Source organism: Haliaeetus leucocephalus, unplaced genomic scaffold, assembly GCF_000737465.1.
Source record: "Haliaeetus leucocephalus isolate CR32 unplaced genomic scaffold, Haliaeetus_leucocephalus-4.0 Scaffold170, whole genome shotgun sequence".
Lineage (NCBI taxonomy): Eukaryota > Metazoa > Chordata > Aves > Accipitriformes > Accipitridae > Haliaeetus > Haliaeetus leucocephalus.
In genome coordinates, this window is record NW_010972606.1 from 556172 (window position 1) to 583864 (window position 27693).

Here is a 27693-nt window from a genome sequence, read left to right on the forward strand (position 1 = left end):
GAGGCGGCTGAAGGACGGAGCCGCCTTTGAAACGAGGCGGCCGAGCGGGTTAAACCTCTGCGTGCGGAGGTGGGCGACACGGGAACGGTATCGCGGGCAGGACTGTCGCTCCAGCCCTCGCCTATCTTTGGGACTTATTTGTTTTAGACAGAGGGTTACTTCGAGTTCCACGCAGCGGCCGTCACGGCGACCTTATTTCGTCCCTTTAGCCTTCGCCTTCTCCTCCACCGGCCTCAGCGTTTCCCTCCCATCTGCCCTTCTCATCGCCTCCGGCGTTGTCCCAGAGGACAGCCGGGGTTGAGGACAGCGAGAGCTCTGGATCACTGGGTAGGGCCGCAGAACAGTCCTAAGAGTACTGTTCCTCTTGGCCGTGCTTCTTATGCAAGTCTGCATATAATCAGCATAGACGCCAAGTCTTCCTGTACTCTTTCGCTAAACGCGTGACTCATTAACTTAAGGAGTTTTAAGTTCACTGGGAATTTAGATTAGCTCGGTAGGACTGCGAGGCCAGAGCACGGGGGTAAATTTTACCTTCTGAAGAAATGTCCTGGAAAACTGGATTTTAATTAATTGCAATTAACGTTACTGCAAAATTTGGTCGGGTTGGTAAGCCTTCCAAGATTTAACATGGTTTCTCCCTTCCCTCATCTTTTCTTCTCTCTCCTGTGTTGAAAGGTAAAAGTTCAGGTTTGAGAGAAGAAATCTTGAAATTTACTGTTTCTTCTCTCGCTTCTGACCACAGATGCACTTTAGTTTTCCACACAGCCTGTCTCATTAAATAGGAGATCAAGCTTTGCATAAACCAGCTCTCTTTACAGGAGGTTACAAGTGATACATATAATCGTAAATACAGCTCTTTCTGTATGGACACGAATCAAGCTTCCGTTTTGCCTAGAGCATTGTCAAAGCTGGAAATCCTCCCTGCCAGAACACTTAGACTTTCTTCAACCTCAACATCAAAACAGTCATTCATCTCTTTGTATGGTCAAATAATGCTCAAACTTGTTTAAAGATTGAAGAAACAGAACAGGAATTCAGCGTAAATCATAGCACTCCCTGGTAGAACTAAGTTCATACTGTGATGAAAGGGAATTCCATTTTGGTAGAGGACAGAAGTTCAACCTGCAGCCGGTGGTGGACTGACACCAAAAAACCCCAACTATTCCACACAGAGTTGACTGAATACTGCCTTGTGCCCCCAAAATCACTTCACTGTGCACAAAACCAGTGCCAATCACATACGTGCTACCGCCTGTGAAAACCAGGGCTCACGTTCTTATATAAGGCTAGTATAGGGGCAATGACTGCAAATGGAGCAAGAGATGTATATTCAGGCCCTGAGTCTGGTTGCAAAAACTGTCAGATACCCTTTTAACAACGAGGAAAATAGTGCCTTATTCTTCAAATCAGCTCCTCCCGTGCATGGACTTTGCTAGGCCTCTGTACTGCTTATACATTTTATATATCTCTCTATATATAAAATATACATTATTATATATATTACATTATAATGTCTATATATACACAGTATATATTTATTACTATATTTACATATTTACATATATATTTACTATACTATATATTTTTAAAAATACATATACACATATAGGTACAGTAAATTTAGCCCTTGTGTCATAGTGCAAAGGCAGCGGCATTGTTTTGGGAGTCCCCTTCATATGGAACTTGAACTGGTTCTGCCTTCCAAGGGAATGGAGGGTGATCAGAAATGAGTAATTTATACAACATTTTTGTCCTAACAACTGGATTCAGATTTTAATACAACTTGGGAAGTAACAATTGTGTTTTCCAACTTTTCACTTAAAGATCTTTATAAATCTATTAACATCTTTATAAATGCTATGAAATTATAATTTTAAAGATAAAAAGGTAAAGGCAGGACTATTAATTGGAAAACAGATCACCAAAAGACAACCGTCTTATGAACATTTTAATTTACTATTTGGAGGTTTCTTGAGGCACCACTTTAGGGAACAGTATTTTCAAGCTGCTGAATATTCTCTTCTGGTTGCAAGATCTTTCCTGTGCTTTTTACATTTAGATGAAAAATGTTTAGATACCTTTGGAAGCCAGTAAGACAATAACACCTATTAGAATTTTAAAAATACATTTTTACTTGTAAAGTTTTTGCCCCTTCTCCAAGTGTACCATTTGAAACAATTCAGAAGCAACAATATTAGCGTCATCTTAGCCTACTTTTTGGATCAACACTATTGATCTTCCTGTCAATTACCTCTATACGTGAAAGCAGAATTTGTCTGCATTGGGGTTACATGCTGGTGCAGTAATTTGACTTCATTACTTAGAGTAACACAGTTTAATGTATGTATAAATATACAAAGGCTTGAGGCCACATGCACTGAATAAATACATATATGCACTTGAAAAACTGCTTGGGGAAATATACCTCCTTAGTTAATAACGTACTATTTTTTTTCAATTTATAAAATGTAAATTATCTTTATGCATATTCAAACGCTAAGTTTTTCTTGTAGTGAATTAAAAGAGATTACTGGTCTAATTATATCTCTCATCAGTCATGCAGCCTCCCAGCGTGATGACACTATTATGATGCCATACATAATTTACTGATATAGTGAATCATACTTTAACATATTAAACATTTTGATTTTAGTATTTTGATTTTTTTTCCCTAAATATTAAAATTCAGTTGTTCTCTGAACATTTTCAGTTATATTCACTACTTGACATCATGGGAAAGATTATCTCAATCTTTTTTCTTAGAAGAAAGGCTAACAGTCTATGCAGCGCTGCTGCTGAGCATTTGATTTAGACTGTTAGGAACAGGACAGGAAGTTTCGGGGGGGGGGGAACAGAAAAATCGTCTCTCATTTTAGATAAGTATCCCACGGTTATTTTTACTTTTAACACAATCTATTTTTAAATATGCTTCTTGTGTCTTCTGCTGTCCTCAGAAATTCCATGTGTCCTTTTAAGCACTAATACTTTCTCTGTAAAGAAATTCTCTTGGCTTCACTCAGTGCAAATGTTATTGGTGCTTCTTGACTCCTGCAATAACATTTCAGCATTCTCTTCAGAACGTTTCTCTAGCTAAGAAAGCCCAGGTGTTATATATATTTATTTATTTACACTTTAAATCCTGAACCATATTTTGATTGCAAATGTAATGTCATTAGTGATTATATATGCCAACCAATGACACAGAATTTCAGAATATTAAATTTAATTCCACTCAAATCAATCAATTTCACTGTTTCACTGCTCAGCTTTCACTGGGAAAGAACTTTTCACATGTAAGACATGTCTTTGTCTGAAATATTCTTTATTATCTCCTTGGTTCTCACATTAATGTTTTTAATTACAGTTTCATACTGTCCAAACTTTTCTATTTCACAACAATTGTCTATGATTATCTCAGATGTGAATGATATGCTTTTAATAGGTACAAAATTTGAGAATAATTAAGGTATAGAAGACTCTCTGTCAATGGTAAAGATATCTCTATGTCATGATAACAGTTGGGAAAGTTCTGGCTATGGACTGCTTCAAGAATGGAGAGTTTCTTTAAGCTTGCCTAAGGTTTGATGGCAACTTTAAAGAAGTGGAAAAAAAATATGGTCTAGCGCAAACAACTTCCTACTATTCAGTAAAAACAATCAGTTTTCCAAGATACTCGTTTATGTTCCTATTTCCTCTTAATAATCAAATTTTTAACAAAATTGTGGCTAAAGTCAGCTTTTCCCAGCTATACACATTTCATTTATTTTCTGCAGAGAATACAGAAATAAAGTTTTTGTTTGTTTTTGTTAAGGAACCATACAGGTTAGCATAACTAGCTATGGACACCAGCGTCATATTTTGATACCTATGCACCAGATGGCATGGAGTCCTTCCCACTGACCTGAAGGCTTCAGTGAGCTATTTTAATAAAGTGGGCACAAAACATAAGTTGCCTTCTGTTTTTTCCACCTAAGTAAACTGACCAGTAACTACTTCAGAAACAGCACTGGTTTATGATGAAGTAAAGCCCTTCCTTTATTACAGATAAATGAGCTCTGCCTGACATGTTCTGCTGCTGAAATGCAGGACTATGTATCTTCTGTGAAATGTCTATTGTTTTCCTAAGTTTATAGCAGGAAGTGAATCAGGAGACGGGGACATTTTAGGCAGAAGTTCTATTGTAAAGCCAACAGCAACAAAGTAGCTTTAGGGATAATACTGTTTCTTTTATTCTAATTAAGTTCCTAAAGCCATATAAAGAAGCTATTCTGTGGGAATCCTATTAATTCCTTCCATGTCAAAGAATTAATAGGGAGAAAGGTTAGTGCCCAGGAAGCAAGCCCCACTATTCAACCCTAGCAATAAGCTCCTTCTACACTGATGTCATTATAACAATTCCCCTAGCTGTTCAGAGCTTGTCTATTTAATTCTTCATACAATACTGTCGTTATGCCAGTGATCACTTGAGCATATGAAGAACAGTATTTTAGGACTGAGACGCACATTTATTTTAGCTCTGCCTGGCAAGTTATTACGCTAGCCGGTCAGAACTTTTGAGAACTGTTATTTCTGATTTATTTTGCTCCACTGAAAGCCAAAACAGTTTCTTTATCCTACAGTTAGATACATTTGGAGGATGATTGGCCTAGGGCCACAGTTAGTTACTCAGAACTAAGAGCTTCTCTGCTTGCAGTCAGTCAGATTTAAGCCCACTTAAGCCCTCTCAGTCAGAGGTAAAACAGTCTTTAATCTTTTGGAGAATTAGGCTCCAGCAAAAAGAGCTACCTTACCTTTGAATGAGAGCATCCACACAAGGTTTAACTTCTTTTATTATCCATGTTAGCATCACACCTTTAGTTAACTCCCCTTAACTCCTATAGTAGACACATGCCCCAAGTGGCGTACACATCTCCCTAATCAGTGCAGTTCCAACTGATAGCAGAGCACGTCCCAGGCTGTTACCAGCTTGTACACCACTTTGTACCATTAGTTCTGTCCTACGACGGCAATAGATTTAGTTAAGGATGTAGAAGTGAAAAGTTAAAGATTTTATCCCTGAGTAGACAACGAAAGTTTTCATTTCCAGTTTCTCTTCCTCCTTAACAGATTTTCACCTTTACCTTTCAAGACCATGTACAGACAGGCATCTCGCAGGGTGATACCCACATACTACCCTCCTTCTCCTCCCCCTGAACTATTAGCTATGACTGCTTTTGTTTCCTTGTCATCCTCCTGTTTCTGAGTCTGCAGACAAGCTGCTTCATGCACAGAGCAAACTCATTCCAGCTAACACAGACCATGACCCTTTCCTTATTCAAATTCCTTCAGAGAACCATTGTATTTTTCAACAGGTCTTACACAGAAAAATAGATATTATGTAGCAATGGAGGTTCCTAATTTTGAGTTTCTCAAGAACATTTCACTTACGTACACGAGGCCTCAAGTTCTTCATAGAAAAGGAAGACTTCCTGCTTGCTTGCAGTTTTTTGGGGGTTGGTTTGTTACTGATAATCAGAAAGTCAATCTTAAGTCATCTAGAATTTCATGTTATTTTAGTTTTGTTACTTAAAACTCCCTTTGCATCCACAGGTTTTTCAGGTACTAGAAGTGAAAATATAGTTAGGCCTTCAAACTTCAACCTCTGCAAAAAGCCTGTTGGAAAAGGAAATGAGGAGAAAGCAGTCTGATGTATCTAATCACTAGTCTATTGTTCTTAAAAAGAAAGTGGAATGAGATCAGGAAAAGAGAGTCACTGTATCTGCAGTCTCTTTGACTTTTTGCTCTCTGAAAAAGGACATTGCATTACTGAATTCATGTTTGGGTCAGCAGGATAAATTACTAGCAATACATTGGTTGGAGATATAACTGTGTAAAATATGACATCATAAATGCTAGTTCTGAGATTAAGTACTACATAGTCAAAGATTCCTATCAGAGGTTTTTTTTCTTTTTTCTTTTTCCCCCAATTAGTAATACTTGAATGTTTTGATTTTGAGTTAGTAATGATAATTTACTAGATATTTTACAGAGATGTTTCATCCTCAAGTGTTTGAAATATGCTTTCCCAATACTACAGTGAGTGGCCAGAGAGAAGGATTTGCTTGTTCCAGATAGCTCTGCTAGAAAAATATTTTCCATCTAAAATACTGCTCTGCAAATACTATGTGAATGAAATAGATCTGCTACACACTGGGCCAGAAATCCTTATTCTTTGAAAGCAATAGTAAGATTTCCACTGATTTAACATGATGGCAACTTTTCAGAAGTCAGGACTGGAAGAGATGCATTATTATACTGAATAAGAGTGCAAGCTCAAATGAGTTGACCCGTTCCAAGCCATTAGAAAACCCCCAAACAATTAAATAAGGACTATTCAATATTAGTAATATTACACGTAGTACCATTCCTATTCTGTCTTGTCAATGTCTGTGTTCTGGAGGCCCTGATTCGACTTGCTGCCCAGCTGTAAAGACACCATTGCCAACACAGAGTGCCACCTACAAACAAGTTTGGAAGAACAAGATTGGTTAGATGCTACCATCAGTTTTGGTTCATTGTGAAATTACAGCTAAAAAGTATCCCCTGGATTAAGTCTCCAAAGCTTTCTACAGCAATAAATCCTAATAACCCAGACCTGTTTTTGCTTTCACATTAAGCCTTCCCAAAAGGGAGACTGAAAGTCACTGCAGCTCAGTTAGTATGTTATGACTTCTACATCCTTAAAAAGTAAGTGTGAAGTTGACTTTTGTACCAGAATCTGCATTTCTCAATATATTTCTTCTCCATAAAGTCCCACCAGTGTAGGCTGCACAAACAGGAAAGAAGATAAAGGAAAGGAGTAATCATTCTATTGTAGCCATCCTTGTTAGTGCTACTGTTATGATAGAACAAGACTACTACAACAACATCCTCCTTTGTCCAAGCTAATAAAGAAATGAATTACAAGCAGTGGAAATGAAAGTGAGAGAAAGCTCCATTTTCCTTTTATCAGAGTATCCTTGTTGTGTTGCCTGTCTGCAAGAAATATAACCATACTACCAAATACTATTTACTACTCATAGTTCCTAAGCCTGTCACTACTTCCTACTTTACCCCCAACAGGCAGTTGGGGGTAAAGCCGGAAACATCTGCCTACTAAATATCACATCATTAAAACAACACTTAATATCTGACCACACATCCACTTAAGAGTAGCTTAACAGTCAAGGTTCAAATATACAAGCAAGACTCACACTTAGGAACTAAGAAAAACCAAACCAAACCAAACACAAAACCCCAACCCCCAAAACTATGAGACCTGGAATGTAGATGAGCTTTACTACCCTGCAATAATCATCTTTTCTTAGCCTTATTTCAAGAGCCAACTTGAATATGCTTTTGCGAAGATCACTGAGAACATTCAAGTTTGATGACCAGAGAATCAGTTGGATTTTGGTCTTTATTTTAATGGAATATACAGATCAGTCAAGATGAGGATTACACTTGAAGTGACTCATTCAGCCTACATATTTCATTCTTTATTGCAAGGATGAATCCCAGATCATGTGTAAGAGTATTGGTCAGCCCAGCCCACATCTGCCCTTCCTCCCCAGCCCAAACTGCTCTAGCTGGATTGTTCAGACTGAGAGTTATCAACACCAACTGTCCCAAAGACCACAGCTTGCGAGCAGCTACCCTCTTCTAGGAGGACCTTCAAAAGCAGGAAAAGGACTGACATTTTCTGTGGTGCAGGTAGTCTGTTTTACGTGTTCAAGAAACTCAGAATTTTGGGAGAGGTTAAGTTTACTTTGCATGCACTTTATTGGCCTGCCACATAGGAGGGCAAAGCATGTAGCCTGCTGTGGCAGGCAGATTGAGTGTCACTGCACTAGTGGCATCCAGATTAGAGTGTATTATGTTTACATGGACCTTTGCAAATCTCAGCCTCCTTCAGCTTTCTCTCCGCAATACTCCACTATCAAAAAAAAAAAGAAAAAGAAAAGCGACGAGGGGGAAGGAGAATAAAGACAACCAGAACTGCACATTGACATTTATAAATAACTGCCCAATAACTGGTGGAAATGCAAGTGGAAGCAACAGCCAATCACAGACCCAACTAGTTTATTTATATGCTATGCTGTTAGGGGACTGAAATACCTATTTTTAACTTTTGATCTATACATTTTGGTAGCTAATCATCACAACTTTTGTTATCATAGCTACCAGAAATAGCTTACCACGTGCAACAATTTTGTTACAATGCACACAAAATATACAAAAATATATAGATATTGTACTTACATTCATGCATAAATACATGAAGAGATTCTGATGTAAATAAGGATTTATCATTGGCTTCAAGCAATGAGATATATTACAGTATGTAGTTGTTTTGTCTGTTTTTCCACAGACATATATTATCTTGCAATAAAAATTAATGGCTAGTGAAATAATGCATCAATATACCACTTGAAACACTCCTTCAGTCCATGAAACTTTCTACCTTTAAAGAGTCAGCAGCTTAAAACACTTAAAGGAAATAAACCAACTGAAACCCCTCAGTATATGAAGAGCTGCTTTTCATTTTCTTAATACTGGTTATAAATCATTAGCTGCATTAATTGACAATAGCCTCAAGTCCATGTATTACTAGTTTTCCTAGTTGCTCTTCTTTTACTAGCAAGAATCCAAACCATCACTGTGACAATATTAACACTCACCACTACCACCCTTTTACCAAATCCACATCTCATTTATTATAGGGGGCTAGGGGTAGGCTACTACAGGAAACAAATTATATCCAGAACAGCAAGGGGTTTCTTTCAGAATGCATATTTTGAGTTGTCATCTTTATAAAGAAAGTTCTTAATCATTACTAAGAGAATATTAGTTTCTACAAAGTATATATATATATAAAAATTATATATATACATACATACTACATATATTATTGTAATAATCATCAAGTCAGTGTATGTCTAGTACAGTTGCTGGTTTTAGAGTGTTTGTTTCACTTCTTTTCAAAGGCTGCATTGTCCTCTTTTAATATTTCCCACATGCAATGTACCAAAATAGAGGAATCTGTTCAAAAACTGCATTTTTGTTCATGATGTCTTCCTACCAAGAGTGCAGCTGTTTTTTCTGTTATCACTTCCAGGTGGTTAGCACAGGCTTTCCTGAATCTCTTGCACGATTTCCTTTTACTCCCATTGATTGTCCAGAACGACTTCGTAAGTCACGATCAGGCCCATCACTTTGTGCCATCTCTTCATCGTATCTGAAAATAAGATAACCTGTTCAATGCTTTGTCCTGCTATTCACTACAGAAACAAGAGTGGGTCCCCCATATTCTATTTTGCTTAATATCTAGCACTGAAACGTAATACAAGCTGTTGTACACACAGGTTTACACGTGCATAGTTTGATATGCAGCTATTATTCAAGGAAATATACTACCACATGATGTTACAATACAGATCAACTAAAATATCTTCAGCTACTTTTTGAAAGAAAGAAATCATCTGGTAGCTTTGGTTAAACTCCAGAGTCTGTGAAATTTTGTGCTTGTGAAATTTCCCATGTACTTCTGTATTTCTCCTCACTACATAGGTCTGTAACCACAGCAGGAACATCAAACTGCTGGCAGTTTAATAAAGTCTTAAGTTATTGCTCCAGAGGATTGTTAGCTGCAGTGTTAAAAAACTCCATTGTTGCATCAGAGAGCGAGTAGGGAAAGAACAAGGTGAACAAACAACAGTGTGCTTAAATTAAATGCATTTGATGACATATGTTTTGTAACACTTAACCACAGTGACAAGTAGTTCTTTAAATATCCAAGCCCATTATGGCCTCAGATAACCTCAGTGTATACTTACCTCTCAGCTGCTACAAATTCCAAGCACAAATTGGCTATAGATGCATAATTATAATTATTGAAAGATAATACTGCAATATTTTGTACAACAGTCATAATATCTACTTAGTTATACTATTGTATAGGTATTTGCAGCTACCATGTATATAACATTCATTAGAACTTAAATCATAATTCAGCCAATATTATATTTAACTGTCTTTACTAGTATATAGAAAGAGTATTTAAGATCAGTATGAACTAGTGGATCAACTATGTACATAACCACATTCCTGACATACTGAACAATTGTACCACTAGTGCTAGAGAACCTATCTGAACATTTTCTCAAAAAAATATGAGAAACCGTATCATCAATATGATATTTATATCAGTGTTCCTCTGCGTAAGACCAATCAATCCTAGATAAATTCTTCAGACACTCCAATATAAAGATCTCTGTCTCCTTCATTTCTCTCTTTCTAATACAGATGGGGGAATTTAAAAAATATCTGACAACTCATTATTATTACATCCATGAATTACAGGAGTCGAGAGGCATAATTTCTATGAACTGAGAGAAAATTTGTATCAAATAGCTATTATATCTATGTAACTACCATCTATATATTACACTCAATACAATTAAAGTTCTACACACGTAGAAGACAAACACTCTCTTTGCCTCTATCCCTCAAATCTAGCTGCTGGAAGCTCAGAAGGTGCAGGCAGGGGCTTATCAGACAAGTAACATTCCCTCTGGAGATGGGGTGAGGCAACTCTGCTTTAATGCACTCCTGCCTCCAACATTGCTATTGCAGCTCCAAAAAGAAAGAAATGGTACTTTCTGCCCATTTTTCACATCAGAATGAAGTTCACCTTATCTCTGCGGCCTACGTTACACATTAAAAAGGTGAAGTGACTGAAAAACATTTGCATTTATATAGAACATTGATAAAACTTACAAGACTTCATAATTGCCAAGAACCTCTTTTGGTGGAGATTTATTCCATTTACAGTCCGGAATTTCCCCATTAGGCACAGCAATGTTAAGTGTGTCATTAATAAGATTATACTTCAAGATGCGATCATTAGCAGTACTGGAAGTAAGAGAAGGGGAAGCATTAACCTACAAAAGAAAAAAAAAGCCAGCATCAATTTTTTGAGTGGTATATAGTTCTCCAAACAGCATGTGTGATGACTATATGTACTATTTGGGAAATTAAGACTCAGCGTCTCACAGCACATCTTTCAGTTCCTCAGACAATGGAAGGAATCCCCCACTGGGCATTTTTCTTTTTACTTAAAAACAAAAGCACCACACCACTAAGTGTCTGCAGCGTCAGCCTGAAGATTTGTGTTGAGACTAGATTCATCAGGGTTAATCAGACAGGACACAGATTTTTGTTTAATTTTCTAAGCTTACATGGATACAAACTGCATAAATTTCGGTGCTTACAATTTGCCTGGTTCACTCCAACAGCTGTTATATACAGGAATCTGTGGGTTTCTTCTAAGTAAACAGCTTTTATTTATGTTCTTAATCCGAGTTCTCCCCTGTTAAACTGTGAGCTGGAGAAACGCATACATGCTGTCTATTCAAAGCACTACATTGCATCTTGTTTTAATTACAACTGGGCTTCATTTAACTTATCTCTTGGGTTCCACGCTTATTATGAAGTGGTATCAGAACAATAAACAGATTTTTTAATTTTTGTTTTTTATAAAGTCCATTTATCTTTGACCTTTTACTTTCAATTAGATTGAGAAGGAAGAGGGCTGGATAAAATTAATGTTGAACGTACAGATTCGAAGTTAATACACTAAAGAGAAATTTATGTGGAAAAAAAAAGCCTTCCAAATATCCCAATTATCCTTTGTGTAGTCCTCTTCCTTCCTCTCAACCTGCAACATTAAGGACATGACAGCATTTAAAACTTAAGTTTGATGTTATGCTCCATCAAGCCAATGCCAATTTACCAGCTACTGATACAGTATCTAATAGGGCTTCTAACATTCAGACTGCTTCTGAAGTCCAGTTGTATGGATGCGCTGGATTTAAAACACAAAACAGAAAGCCACAAACAAATAGAAACACTGAACAAATAGGAAACAAAAGCACATGCCAGCTTGGTCATCACATGGCCTATTTTACTTTCCGACATTTTTCTTAATCCACTTACCTGAGGAACAAAAGATATTTTTTCAAAAGAGGAAAGACTACATTGAAATCTACTTAGTTTTATTCTGTGAAATGAGAAGGAAGTTATTTTATGTAACTTTACCTCAATTAGCCATGGTTTAAGCTTGTCATCAATGATAATGTCATATCCATAACACTCAAAGCAGTGTTTATCATTATTCATTACAGGCTAAAAAAAAGACAACAATATGTATTAATATCAACAATTCAGTAAGTAACCTGATTACACACTTTGTTTGCTAGAACAACAACAGTTTTCAGTGTTGCGACTCTAATATAAGCTTGCTAACTAGTAAGTTCAGGATTGCCTCTTTTTTCCAAGCTGTTAAGTAAATATTTCAGTATTAATGATCACATTAACACCAAGTACTAAGTTACATTAATTTTCCATTATGTTTCCAGTGTGAAAATAAAAGTATTTTCATATTTTGCAAGAGTAATAATAATATTTAAAGCCTCCATGCATCAGAGGAAATCAGGAAGTTTTAAAATTTACATAACACAGCTTCACATAATTGTGAATTCATTAAACTTCAGAAAATGGAGACTTATTCAAAGACATTTCTTTTATTATGCTGCTGTAACTACGCTGAAATTTGAGGTCCAACAATTACCAGATACATTTTAGAATTATAATTAGCTCGTCAACTATGATCCCAAACGCCAAGAGAGACCAAGGACCAAGTTGTGCTTAGATTCACATCCTCTAGAGAATCAGCAGTTTTCCAGCATCTGCTAAACATTTGCAGTATGCACGGTAAGACTCTTCTTCTACACAAATCTCATCAGATCTTTTAAAAAAACCTTTGTAACAGGTTAGCAAGACATTCTCCCTTAGACTAATAATGAAAGCTTTTCAGTTCTTCAGAGAGTGAAAGGAGGAAGGAGGAACAAGCATCTCTCATTACATTTGCCACTGTCAGAAAGACAGAGGACCAAAACATTTCATGCTCAATCATTCTCAACACTTTCTCTCTTCTCTTTTAAGGTTCTGCTAACATTTGGATCAAATCCTTTTTCTTCTCACATCTGGTTTCAAATATGATTGCATAGCAGAGGCCGAGTTGAGCCATGCTTCCCCACCTCCTACTGATCCTACCTTCATGACCTTGTCCCTCTTTCTCGTGCTGATTCTGGTGTTTGTCTGGTCCTTCAGCGAGGTGATTCAGCTTACTACACTGGCAGAATACCAACCCATCAATAAAGCAAGACAGTAACTGTCAGTTGGGCAAGTGAGCTGATTCAGCTCATGATGGTGCCAGGACCAACTTGGAAGAGACAACAGGACCACGCACTTGGGAACAGGACATTCCTTGGCACCAGCGAGCTCTTCAGTTTCCCCAGCTGACCCACAGAGTGATACCTGCTCTCTAATGTAATCATGGGATATTACCCAAACACTAGAAAGTCACTCAAGCAGAGGATTGGTTGGTTTGGGTTTTTTTTAAGTAAGAGTTCATGATAACTATGTGACTCGTGTATAAAAGAGATGAAAGTAAGTTATGTAACTCTGCTGAACTAATAGCCTTACCTTTTCTTTGACAAATTGTCCTCCAGAGCTATTTTTTCTTTGACACATTTGTTATTGCTGAAATGACGCCACGCACCTTGGCAGAGCTTAATACTATTCACAAGGGCAGTACCAAGTCATATTAAATAGTTCACAGAGCCCTCAAGGAAAGAGATTCATTCACTTCAATATGCACAGATAGCTCACCCAACCAAGATTCAAGTTCACTCAGTTCACAGAAATCAAGAGAGAACAGAATTGCAGAAATCAGCATCAACACCATCACTCAATAGCAGGAAATAGATTTTAGGGGGTTTGATGGCAAACTCACTTTCATGGTTATGAGAAGCCTGCAGCCATAACGCTATCGCTGGCAGCATTCCAGGAACAGTACTCACCGCAACAGCCTTTAGTGACTGCACAATTATCCAATGAATTTCATCAAATAATTTGTTTGTGACTTCCTTTCCACGGGTGCTCTCCAGATACAGGCGTAAGTTACTCACTGTCCACTTGCCTCCATGGATATGATTGTAATCATCCTGAAGAGTTAAGGAGTTAATTCAGTCTAAGATTTTGAAGTTGTTCAGCAGTTTTGTTTCATTCACACAAAAAGCCCACTTATACTTACATACAAGTATTGCTCTAAAAACAAACTCAGCAAATTTTTTTCACTCTGTTTTACAGCTTTATGAAGACTTCAGCTTTACTTTGAACTGCCCTCTCTATAAACAACTGTTTTTATTATAGCTGTATATGTTTATATCACACATTGCAAATCAAGTAATAAATCTTTCTTAGAAGAAAAAAACAACTGGTACTTTGACAGTTTTATAGTAAAACATAATTTATGATTTGGAAATACAAGTTTTAAAATGTGAAAGGAAAGAACTGAACTTTTTCCTCCTCTGGGGATAAGGGAGAAATAATTAAGTGAGCAATAGCTAAATTTCACTGAAGTTCACTGTTTTAAAATTCAGCACTTGGAAGTGCTTGTCTGTGTTTTTATTCATTTAAAATGCAACTTGTCTATTTCCCGAAAGGCAAACACAGTATCTTCTTAATGGTGCTGCTGACAACAGTTACATTCAAGAAGCCAGTGAAATGACACCTGAATTATTTTTAAAGGTTAATTTTTCAAGTAATTCAGTATTTGGATATAGAAAAAACAGTAAGTGCTACTGAAACAGAACAGGGGAAAAAAGGTTACCTGGTATTTGTCTTTTCAGAGGCTATCAAGGCTCTGCACTATATTCTCTTTAAACGGAAAAACAAGAGCAAACTGAGGGTATTCTTACTGATGGAAAGACACACATTCAGCCCTTGAATAACTCTCAGGAAAAATGCTTCGTCCCTTTATAAAGGTTCTCCTCAGAGCATTTCTAAGAATTAATGATTGTATGCCTGCTAAATTATAAAACACAGAATGCACAGAGCAGAAAAAAGTTCTCAGAGGAACAAAATCTGTCATCCTCTAAGACAAGGTCAGAAAAGCCTCTATCTATTTTTAGGCTTTTTCTACAGCTCTCCCCTTAGTGAATTTGGAAAACTGGACTGTACAAATAAAGATCTGAAACATGGTTCTCAGGACTTGTTGCATGGAAAAAATGTCTTGAGAACAGATTGCAGCAAGGGAACAGAGATCAAAGTTTCAACCCTCTTTGCATTTCAGAATAAGTACTCAAATCAAAATAGATTGCAACTGGGTAGAGCTTTACACAATCACAGCTGTTTAATTAAAAATATGAAAACAAAGTAGAATATTGCAGGCTACATAAAAGATCACTAACTGAAAATAATTAAGTAGAAGAATTACTGTTGTTTTGTTTGTATTACACATGCAGTGAATAATGACTTAGAACTGTATTTTCCAGCACAAACATTACAACCGGTATACTGACTTACCCTCCTTACTTCACTTTCCTTCACTTTACCCTTTCCCTCTCCCTGATACTGACTTTTACACTTTCCAAATTACCGCTGTTTTCCCATGAGCTTGTAGGGTACAAACACATTGGAACTCTACAGTTCACATAGGGCTTAGAATAGAGATTAACAGCTAGAACTTAAAAGAGTTCTTCCAGACCTCATCATAATTTGGATAAATTACCTGACAGTTCAAATTAGGTTCTTCTTCTAAAACTGTACAGCCTAAGTGCCTCCAAAGTTACAGACACATTTAAAACAGGACAGATAGGATGGATAGAGTGGCTTTACATTAAACTTCTCTCACTTCTTTCTGCAAAACTCAACAGATATTAGTGGTTCAGAATTTATAAAAAGTTTTTCAAATACTCTAGTAATGACTCCACATTTTTAAGCTGCTACTTCTATACCCATTTCTGTTGTTCTTTCTTCTCTCAAAGTGACCTCACCACTATTTTTACTTCTACTTTTATTTGGGAGAGATCTTGAAGGCCATTCTTTAACTGGTAGAGAAGATGAAAGGGTGCATAATAACGGGATAGGCAACATATCATATGCCTCACCTCTTCACTGCCACTGGCAACAACAGCATGATTTGTGCTCTAAGTTGCACGGGATCTGCTTTCACCACAACTAATTCTCAAGTGTGCCCTGTCAAACCATAATGTGTTTGAAGCACTTCACAAATCAGCAACTGAGCAAGAAAATGTTTGTATTACTGAAAAATGCCACATTTTGACACTTTACCTTAGTTTATAGCTACCACCATAAGTGACATTTGTAATTCACATTGTTGTTACAGGAATATCCAGATAAAAACAGTTCTGCTGTGCTGCACATCTTACAGAACAGTAATAGACAAGGCACATTTAGCAAGGTTGTAATTTAAGGTACATCATATGTATCTTGTGTGTGAGTGTATGTATGTACATACACGTTTGTTTTCCATACTCTTAAAATAAAACCTACGAAATTAGGAAGTGCGACAATAGTTTTAATTACTGTAACAGAGGCATGGTTTATAAATCACAGACATCTGCTAAAAATGCAAAAGGGACAGTCATCATCATCAAGTGGATTCCCTGAAGAAATAAGGCTTGGGCAGCGATTGTGTATGCCCATCTGCTCATGTCACCCTTGACCCACTAGCCTTTACTCCCACTGGTGAATTTCAGCCTATTTTGACATAGGGAAGTGCCGTCAAAGCTATCACTTTTCCACATGTTTTATAAATGTCAATGGCAAATTACAGGACAGAACCATCCTGCAGGCAGAACTCCATCTTTGTCTACTCAAGAGGAAGTCACCAGCTGGCCAGGCAGCAAACATTTAACTCCAAGCTCCCAACTGCACATTCCCTTTCTTACCCAGAGAAGGAAGGTGGGGGCGGGAGGGGAGGGAAACATAGGAAGAAGTTGGAAAGTACTGTGATGAACAAGTGCTGTAAATAGGAAAGCTGAACTAACTGCATGGGAGAGAAAGAGAGGGAAGGAAAGATCAGGAAGGTGATATTAAACTGCTATTATAAAATACAAATCCACAGGAACCAGGCTTCATTAATTCCACTGCTCGCAGAATCAATTGCTAAGTGAGCATATTAGCATTTAAATAACAGGAGACTTGAAAAAGAAAACCCCTGCTTTCAACTACTGCAAGACAATACTGAAGATATCACAGTCTAGTACAGAGCTGCAACTCATTATCTTGCATACTTTTGATCTGCAGTCTTCTAAAATTTATTTACTTGTAAGTTCAAGTTGAAGTATTTTAATTGCAAGATGATGAAGAATATGACAAATAAAACCTTTTTATTCCAAGTTTTTGGGATAATTTAAGAAAATCAGTCTTGCAACAAAAGAGGACCTAAGAACTCAGTACACTTACCCCATGTTTCTGAATGGCAACATTTGTAAGATGGACAAACATGTTATCCAATTCACTTGTACTTGGTGTATATTTTACTGTGCAAAACCGGCAAAATCCAAGTTTATACCTTAAATGCAAAAAGTCATCAAAATGTGTTAAACCCCAATAAGAAATAAGGAAAAGAGCATCCTAGGATACCATGTACATGTTAAACTTCTTTGTACAAGCACAACATTATTTCCACTACATTAAACATTCTCTCAAAACAAAATACAAATATATACAATCTTACATGTAACATCTCAGTGGACGATATGTAGATACTAAAACATATAGACGAAGATCAAATTTCTTTCCACCAATAAGTAATGGATTGTTGATATAGAGAGAAATCACATAGGCTTCTTTGGAAGACTGAGATACAAACCTGAAAAACACAAATCACGTTTCAGAATGTGACAATTGCAATGATATAATCTGATAAATCGTCATCTTCTTTAGAAGCAGTCTGTAAATTTTGGATTGACTGAAATCTTGCATCTTTTGCCGAGACAATGTATAAAGTTGTAGTGGTTAATAATACACACTTGGCATCAGGCATTATATACCAAAAAGTTAAACTAAACGATGACCAAGATCAATTAACCATTTAAACTCAGTTTGGAAGTTAACAGGGTAGCTGACCAAGCCATTCAGAAAGCAGCTCTACAAGCCAGTCTTCCTTGGAGAGCATTTAGAGCTTGGCATGGTTCAGACAAGCCAAGAGTACATATTACATTACCTTCATTAGTCAAGGTCTTATACTCCTAGAATATTTGTAGTTATGCTTTGTGTGCAATTGCAAACCACTGTGAAAAGCTAAGATAACTTTCAGATTGTGACATTCTTCAGATTCCAAGTCAAACAGGAAGGGGGGGAAACACTCAAGTGATATTCAGCCAGTCACTTTATAACAGGAAAAAAATTAACATTAGTTGTGTGATCAAAATTTTTACTAGTCAGAGAAAAACATAGATTGCTGACCTGTTTCATCCATTTGGAAGCAGATCACCAACATGAGGTGTATTATTTTGTGCTCTAAACAGATAATGTATTTATTTCCTATAAATGCATTCTTCCTTTTTAATAATTTAAAAAGTGATTTAATATATATTAAATAAAATAACGATTGAAATTGCTTAGGGAAATATTTTTCTCTTGCTTCCTGGTATTTAATACTATGAGGCAGAACAATTTATTTTTGTGCAGTTTTTTCCCCAACAACATTGAAAGCATTTTTATAAAGAATAGTTAACTGAACAGTTCTTTGTACCTCCTCATACCAAAACAAATTGTAATAAAACCTGCTTGAAGGAGGAAGTCAGATAACTGAGATTAAATGCAAAACTAACTATATAACGACAAAGCAATAATAATGGAATACTTTTGCCATGCATCAGACAATTAGCATGTTGATGTGGTACACCTGATTACAGAAAGTACAATAAAGGGTTTGGGTTTAAAGAACTTACGAAGATGTTTTGCTATCTCGAGACCATTTTTTAATTTGGGAGAGTTTATTGATTAGAAATATTCCTTTTCCTTGAGCTTTGCCACAAGGTTTCATAATCCAAGTGCTGGAGGGATTTTTTCTGAATTCTTCAACAAAGAGATTATAATCGGCAGGAAGCATAAAAGTTACAGGAACAAAATCTGAGTCAAGGGGGGGAAAAAAAAAAGTGCACAATTAAGGACACTATATCTGATAAGGCTATTGACACATATAGACTAAGAAAAATTTCTGTCTTTTCAGTTTTCCAGTCTGGCATGACCCACCTTCATCAAGACTCATGTTGCTTTTTATCTCATTTAAATTCTGGGTTTTAGTTTTTACTTAAACAAACACTTGCAAAATACTGCATGCTGCTAACTTCAGATTAATGGATTTTAATTCACATGAATCAATTTTCTTCTTCTGTTTCTATGCTGTGAAATTAGAGTATTATACACCATTCCAACCTAACTTTATCAAACTTTCTCAATTTCTTATGTCAGCTTTTACCATTCCGCTAACCACCGTATCATCCTCTGTGCATGCAAAAACGTGAATGTTGATTTGCTTCCCCTTTGGATGTGGTAACTCCCATTAGTAACTCCTATTTGCTCCCACAATTGGTATTACCATGCCTGCTGAAATCTAAAGAAAATCTTGCTTTTTGTCAGATTATCTTCACTTCCATCCATACAGAACTGCTTCTTCCTTACATGGATGAACAGTGCTTTCATTTCACTTTCTCAAGATGTAAATCAGCTCAACATATCCCCATCTCTGTTCCACTCCAATGCTTTCTGAGCTCCAAAACAACTTTACTCTCTTCATTCCTGATCTATTGCTAGTTTGGTTTTGGGGGGCGGGGGGACGTTTGTTTTGTTTTTTTTAAATTTATTTTCTAGCAGTCATTACTTGCTCCCAATTTCCTCCAAATTTCTCCTCTGAGGAGTTTATTCATTCAGTTCTGTCCAGAGACTTTCTGCAAAAGTTTATTTCAGTTTTTGCTCCAGTATAAGATTTTCAGATAATGTTTTTTCACTTTTGAATTAAAGAAACTCCAATCCTGTCTCATACGAAATTCCAGAGCCCTTTGGTTTCACGACTAATCTTATTGCAAAGTACCTTAATCCCAAAATGTTCCCTCTTCAAAATAACTTAAAAAAGCCCCGAACAAAAACCCAACAAAACTCCAACCAACTAACCCCTCCCCCAGGCTCCCTCCCCAACCACAAAAAGCCTAGCTATAAATCTATTTCTGTACCCTTACATTTAAAAATAATAATTTAATTATCACTTCATCCAATGTTGCTTCTGCTAACGCTACACTGTTAAACTCAGTCTTCTTTAAGGACCTTACTACCTACAAAGCTAAGTCTAAATACAAATTCTGTGCACACAAACTGGATTTGTGCTCCTCCTTGAACACTGCTGAATATGAGCAAGTACACAGTGAACAAATAGGGAATTACTCCTGTGGTAATACAACAGGGAAACAGAAATGTTCAATCTTTTATTCCTGCTCTGCCTCTAATTTCAACAAAGACCCTGAACGAGTGGCATCCCCTCTATTCCTCTCAATTTGTAAAATATTAGCCATTATCCTTCAAAGCAAGGTTTGTGAAAAGCTTTGAAAAGATAGTATTTTGTATGAAATATTCACTACTACTGTTTTTATCACTTTCCCTATTCTTGTGTTTCCTTATGCTCTAATGGCAGCTTTGAGGGGAGGGAAAAGGAAGAGAAGACGGAGAGAGAAGGCTGTTACGTTTGCAGAATGCAGCAAACAATTTTAGGATAAAGTGCACTTTATTTAATTGACAGGGACAGAGCATTTCAAGATAGTCACTTTAATGTTCTAACACTTCAGAGGTTCAGTGCTTTATGCACAGAGAAGCTGGCTCAATTCCAGGCTATTGACTACATAGGAAAAAAGATTAATGCTGATAATGAGAACCACATACCCAAATAAATATACTTCCCATTTTCATCCTTTTCTGCAAGAGGACTTCCTTCTTTCTCAAGTTCTTTCCTGTATCGCTTGATATTCTTTACCATCAAATCTTTTCTGGTCAGTTCATAATGGTTTGGGAAATGATTGACAATTTGGTCATCAGAGAGGCGGTAACCAGTTTCCACACTGAAAACATTTCTGATTGTTTGAACGCTCATCCTGAAAGCAAAGACAGATACCAAATGATTTCTCCCGAGAAACACAATTCAGGACAAAGTTGAAATTTTTTTGTTACATTCACTTCATCTTTTCTCTCTCTCATTTCTCTTTATAGTATAATATTTTGCTGCAGTAACAATCCTACACATCCTGAACTTCTATTGGCAAACCCAATTAAATCCTGCCGGATGTTTTATCCATCCCTCTACTACTACTGAAACTGGTGCAGAAAGTGAGGAAAGGAAGACAACAACTTGGCCCTACTGGATTCTGGCTTGTTCATAGTCAGGTGAGCCCCCAGCACGGCCTAAAAATGACTGAGGCACACCCAAATGCTACAGAAGCATCTTTCCAAATCTGTTACTCTCTGGCAACTCACCTTTCCTCTTTAAAAAAGCCACAAAAACAACTCCTACTGACTACCTTGCTATTTGGATTGTAAAGGACTTCAAGCATATGAATTGAAAACAGTGATTCAGAGATTTTGCTAAAAACACCCGTAAATGCCAGATCAGAGAGCTGCAGTGACAAAGTCATCAAATCAGTTATCTACTTCATTTTTCACAGAGGAGAAGAGCAGGGCTGTAGATATGAAGAATTTTCTGTATTAGATGTCTCACATTGGAAATTTAAGAATATTTCCCGAATGCCATCAATCTGCTACATTATCATTTCAGGAAGAAAAAAAACCCAAAACCAAAACAACCAGTCACACAACAATTTCCATGAATGCCCTGTTCCCCCACTCCCCCCTCAGCTGCATTCCAAAAGCATGAGCAGATTACTAGATTCCTACCCATTTAAATAAGTGGTTCACAAAGGGTACATTTGGCAGCAGAAACCACCATTCTGTCCTATTTGAAAGGGACAATATAAATTGTTTGGCTTACTTAGAGTATTGTTTCTGCCAATTAATAGATTACTGCATTCTAGGGCAGCATTTCATGGTCTTATATTAGACAAATGCCAAATAAGAAGCTAGATTATCTACTCTCCTCCTTACACCATTATCTTGATTTAATTTCACATTCACTCTCACTAATGAAATGTTGAATAATGAGTCTGCATATAAATCATTATCATGAAGGAGAAGGCAAGTACAGTTCTCAAGGCCTTTATTACAGGAGCCTGGACTCTGGTAACAGGGCAAGCCTCCATTACACTGATAAAAGAATATTTTATCATATATTGGAACTGTGTACTCTTGGATTATTTTCCTTATGTTGTGTTGTCAGAAAATTTTGGGAAAAGATACATTCAAAGATTCCCCTCAGGCCACAAATCCCCTCCAACAGTAAGAGAAAAATTCTGCTTACTGCATACAAAAAAATTGAATAAAGTCAGGTATCACATTTCAAAACAAAAACCACTGAACACAGCCTTTCCCCTAGGCTTTTTACAATTGGTATTCCAAGAAGTGATCGATATCTCACCAGGTCACTGACTTTCCACTCCCTGGCAAAACCTTTGGCAAACTGCAAAGATACATGAGATCAGTAGCATGGGAATGGATCCATGCAGATGGGACCTTCTACCCTGAGGAATCCCAATGACTTTAGCAGGCCTGCACAGATACAGGAATCTACTAATGCAAATCTGAACAGAAGACCAGCAATAGCCTAAGAAACTACAGAAGGAATGAAACAGTGTTACTCTCTTAGGAGCACTGCAGTAAACCAACAATAATTTCTGCATCTTTCATTTTTCAATATGCATTTTGTTATATTATTAATGGTATTAACGTAAGACATTAAAATGCTTCACAAATTGAGAAATCGGTATTTTTAATGTACTTACCAATAAAAATTCCAGTCTTCATTTTCTGCCACTTGAATCCAGCCTCTTTTTTCAAAGTTGTTTATTAGAACAGATTTTTCTATGTCAGTTACCCACTTTACTTTTCCTGCCATTATCCTAATGAAGAATCAACCTGTTAGTAAAGAAAAGTTTAAAGATGTGAAGTTGAAAACAGGGGAGAATACAAACTAGGAAAGCCAAAGCGGAAGAAAAGCGGAATCTAGAAAGCACTTCAACGTAAGTGAGATATAAGAAGTAAATTAATTTAAAAATCAAGGAAAATAACATCTTAGGTTCAGACTGAAACCCTGCATTTGTCAACTGGACAACTGCAGACAAGCACACCAGTTACAAGGACCTTTCACGCTGCCCAGTCAATCCACCTTTTGTGAATGGGCACACAACTCACGTCTCCCCTTAAATACACTAATGACAGAAATCCCTATTGTACACTTACTCACTAATGTTTACAGAACCAAGCGTAGAGCACAGACATTTTATTATTTCTAACCAAGACTTACATGCATATACTTTTTTGTCTTGTTTTGAAGTAGAAGAATTCATATGGATCACTCAGGGACTGCAGAAGAAAACGATTCCAAGAGAAATCCATTACATGCTCTATCGAGAATCATGATTTGCTATACCGCAAGGAAGGGAACCAAAGTAACGTTACCAGCTTTGTGTTGTCTTCTCTATATCTCACGCAGCCATGATTTTGCCTTCTGCTCTAGCTGCAGGGGATATGGATAAGCTGATATCATTTAAACCCTCAACAGCAGGATTTCCCCAAACCTAAGGTTGTTACAACAGTATCTATAAGCTGCATTTCAATTCATGACACCTAGGTGTCACTTTCTACATTAGATCTCTCACTTGTCCAGATCAGCCTTTTCTGTTAGCATCACACAACCATTCTGGCTGGAGGCGACCTCAGGAGGTCTCTTGTTCAGCCTTCTGCTCAATGCAGGGTTAGCTTTGAGGTCAGACCAGGTTGCTGAGAGCTTTATCCAGCCACAGTTTGAAAACCTCCAAAGATGGAAACAGCACAGCTTCTCTGGGTGTCCTGTCTCACTGCTTAACTGGCCCCATGGGAAAAAAGTTTTTTTCCATGTATTTTTCCATATATTCTGAACCTCTATTCTTTCAGCTTATGCCTGTTGTCTCTCACCTTTCACCACGCTAAAGAGCCTGGGTCTGTCTTTTTGACAACCTCCTCATAGGTACAGGCAGGCTGCTATTAGGTGACACCAGAGCAACCTCTTCTCCAGGCTGAAGAAACACACTTGCCCCAGCTTCTCCTCACCAGACAAGTGCTTCAGGCCCCTGACCATCTCGGTAACCCTCCGCTCAACGCAGTCCAGTTTATGGATGTCTGTCTGGTTCTGGGGGGCTCAAGTTACTTTTGTCCATCCTCTGATATATTGTGTTACCTCCTTGCCCTTTTTGTTTGAGAAAGACAGCCACGTCTAGCAAGGTGGAAATGCACAACAAATGCACTGAAGGAGGAGTGAGGACAAGCACCCACCATTCCTACCTCTCTGAAGTGTAGGCTGAAGCTTTCCGACAGCAGCAGGCACTCACCTGCTTCCACTCCCCTTTACAAGGGCTGTTTGGTGAGATCCCCTTCACACGGTGTCTCATATCGTGCATTAATGTAATACCAATGAAGATGGGGACAAAGAAACATTAATTGAAGCATGTCGTCCTTCACGCATACATACTCTAGAGCAAAAAGCCTACAGTCCAGGTGATGTGGACAGAACACAACGAACAATGTATTTACCCGTCTCTAAGGAAGTGCTGAAGCCCAGCCTCCCAGTATCTAGGCCTGATTAATATACAACTATTAAGCAAGCTAACATGTATTCATGAGCAAATGATGACAACTGATAAAGTCAAGGGTAGACAGCTCTCATAAGCAGTTTCTACATTGCTGTTTAGTCTTTCTGCAGTTCATTCCGCAAATTAGTTTTACAATTGCAGCCTAGTGAATTTTCATAGTTAGGTTTCACAGAAATCAACTGTGGAGAAGTGCTAAGTCAGAAGAAAATCTCTTTGAGCCAAAAGCCGATTCTTTGGCACACGCCTCTCCCAAGAACAAAAACGGCCATACAGGGGAGTGGGAGAGAGCGGAGTTAAACACACACGTAACACCATCTACTGCTCCCTCTACGTATAATTTTCCATTGAAAAGTCAATTAATACTTCAAATCACCTTTACAAATGTAGTACTGTAATTAATGCAAGTAATGAATGTAGTTAATACAATTTCTGCAACTAAGATATTGGACTGGAATTCAAGGGGTCTTCAGTTTCCAGGACTAGATATGGAGATGTACATTTGCCAGCAAGCTAACACCCCTATGGTTTTTCTCTTCCTGGGAGGCATAGCCCATTACATGGTGCTGCCACCTTTTCCTTCCTAGACTATTTAAACTACCAAATTCCACAAGGCAGAAATGTTTACTATTAGACTCTGATTTTAGAGAGTTTTAGACACAGTTATTTTTATTCCTGTTGGTAAAACAAGTTGAAATCAAGCTTAAATAGACAGATAGAAAAGGGTGTATGAAGGCTCAGGGTCTGCCTTTTTGTGTATGCTTATACAACACCTAGTTCTACAAGGTCATGATCTTTCTCTGGGCCTTCCAGACACTACCAAAACAAAAATAAATGAAACAAAGGGATTCATTTATTTGTACTGAAGCATGTATGATTCACAATCAGTGACTCACTAGTACCGCACACCATCTTGTTGTGGTTTTAAAAGTTCAGGGATTAGTCAACTTGGAATAGAATTGTCCCTTCAAAAGGAAATGTGTTAAATGCTATGACAGCATTAACCAAACACAACGTAAAATTTTCAAAGGGCCTTAAAACATATCCTCCACATCTCCAAGCTACGCCATTAGGTTTACCAACATCCAACACCCTCTGTCACCCAACTCCCTGATCTGTCTCTCTACTTCCCAAGCGTGTCTCACTCCAGCAGCCTTAGTACCTAAGCTACAACTGACCTCAGGGCTTGTTCTTCCAGAAATGCTGAATCAGACAAATGTAGCTGCCTGCGCCTCTGTCTTTACAGGAGCATGTAGCTGCCGCCTGGCAAAGATTAAGAGACCGGGTGCACTGCCACAAGCAGGGCTACTTTGCCAACACTTCTGATGCTGCAACCTCATTTCTACCCTGGAATGCAACAGCTGTCACAGCATCCTTTCTATAGGACTCATCATCAAGAGATTTCAACACATGCTATACACCCTATGGCAAGAAACCCTGAAAGATTGCATGTACTGATCCAGCAAGTGAATTTTGTGGTAGCAGGTGGGACTGCTCCACGACTAGTTATGCTATCTGACTACCAGAGACCACGCTGTTTGATTTCAGAAGCCAGAGACAATCCAACCGAAGACTCACCCACAGGAAGGCGAGTTAAAACTAAACCGAAGCTAAAAATTTAAGATAATTTTTACCACAAATAAAAAGAAAAATTACAAGAGCGTCGTTCTTTTCCTATTTTGGGAACTTTAGGCCTTACAGATCCATCCCACTACAGGAGGATTGAAAGGATAGCCATACAACAGCAGACTGAAAATTAGTCCTTGGTTTATGCGGACAGTTTGATCATCTCAGACGATGTTTAACTGGCCTGTAAATAAAATCTTCTGATTTTGTGTAATTTGATTACTGAAACCAACAAACAAGGAGTCATAAAAAATAACTTTTATTAAGTTGTATCAAAAACTTTCTTATTTTCAATAATATAATTTTAATACAATATCATTTTCTACAGGAATCCTCTAATCCGCAATTAGGTATTCTAGATAACCCAATAAGATTGCACAACATAGCCATGCATTCAAACTTCTGGTCAGCTGAGATTCTTTGCTTCGATAAACATCAAAGAAGAGCTGTATAACACAGCCCTAGCCTGCGTACAGTAGGGTAACGGTACAGTAAGTCAAATCCTTCGCAGAGCACTAGACCTCCTACTCAAGAGACAGAAAGTATATCACACAGGCCCAGCAGGCCTGAAGCTTCCCCAAAACACTGCCAAAAAATTTGCTGGTGCCAGGGGCAGCAAGTAAACATAAGGAATCCCGGCAGCAGCCTAATCCAAGGTGGGGGCCTCTTGCCCGGGGAACATATTCACCAGGTGATGGTGAGATCCGAAAGCATCCCGGTCGTCATTACCGCCACCACAGAAGCTACTCACGCTGATGGCAAACCATCTTTTCACACTGCAAAATAAGCGTAAGTGGCGCCGGTGCCTGCGGCACCTGACCTAGCAAGCTCTGTTTGCTTCTCACAGTTGAAAACGTAACTGTGGTTCGTTATTGAGTTTATTACTGGAAAATCCAGTTCGGCTGATGCGGCTGCGCCATCAGACGAGACCGGGAGGGCCTGCCAGAGCAATTCCCGAAACGTCAGGGATAAAGAGGAGCCGCGCCGCCGACCTGTGGGAAGCGAGGAGCCCGGGGGAGCAGGTCAGCGAAGGCCCCGGGAGCACACGCCTGCAGGCCACGCGCTCCCGCAGGGAACCGCAGGGGAGGCCGCCGCGCTCGGGCCGCCACCAACGCCTCACCCGCCGTGCCGCGACAGCCGCACGAATAGGCCTGACCCCGTCCGGCTTTGCCCCCGTCCGTCCCAGGCACCCTCCGAGAGCGGGGCCGCACGGGAAGCCCGGGCGAGACGACCGCCTCCCCCCTCCATCTCCCGGGAAGCGTCGCGATCCCGCAGGCAATCTTCAGCTATCGCGACAGCCCCGGGCCGAGCGCCTCCGCCGACGGCGGGCGGTTGCAGGCCGCAGCGTGCGTGTGCGTGGGACGGGGCCACGACAGGACCCGCGCCCGCC

The 27693-nt window shown here is 38.3% G+C and overlaps 1 protein-coding gene across 2 annotated transcripts; it reads right to left on the bottom strand.

Annotated features, from left to right (window-relative positions):
- Positions 1–8637: 8637 nt before the first annotated feature.
- On the bottom strand, positions 8638–22971 carry TTLL1 (tubulin tyrosine ligase-like family, member 1). Of its 2 annotated transcripts, XM_010563582.1 has the most exons (10): positions 22836–22865; positions 22472–22657; positions 20830–21038; positions 18849–19029; positions 17630–17764; positions 17356–17464; positions 13944–14087; positions 12118–12204; positions 10798–10961; positions 8638–9256 (listed from the first exon to the last, which is right to left on the bottom strand). In XM_010563582.1, the coding sequence occupies exons 2-10, from the start codon at positions 22525–22527 to the stop codon at positions 9127–9129; spliced, it is 1215 nt and encodes a 404-aa protein (XP_010561884.1). In that variant the 5' UTR covers positions 22528–22657; positions 22836–22865; the 3' UTR covers positions 8638–9126. The 2 variants fall into 2 exon arrangements, with proteins under 2 accessions (XP_010561884.1, XP_010561883.1); XM_010563581.1 differs by lacking the exon at positions 22472–22657 and having other exon boundaries at positions 22836–22971.
- Positions 22972–27693: the final 4722 nt, after the last annotated feature.

Excerpts from the sequence above, each read along its gene's own strand:
- TTLL1 (XM_010563581.1), bottom strand. The coding sequence starts at position 22,948 with ATGGCAGGAAAAGTAAAGTGGGTAACTGACATAGAAAAATCTGTTCTA. Across the intron at positions 17,465-17,629 it reads CGTCCACTGAGATGTTACAT|GTATAAACTTGGATTTTGCC; the intron begins GTAAGATTGTAT and ends TTTGCATTTAAG. Across the intron at positions 10,962-12,117 it reads TTAAACCATGGCTAATTGAG|GTTAATGCTTCCCCTTCTCT; the intron begins GTAAAGTTACAT and ends TTTCTTTTGTAG.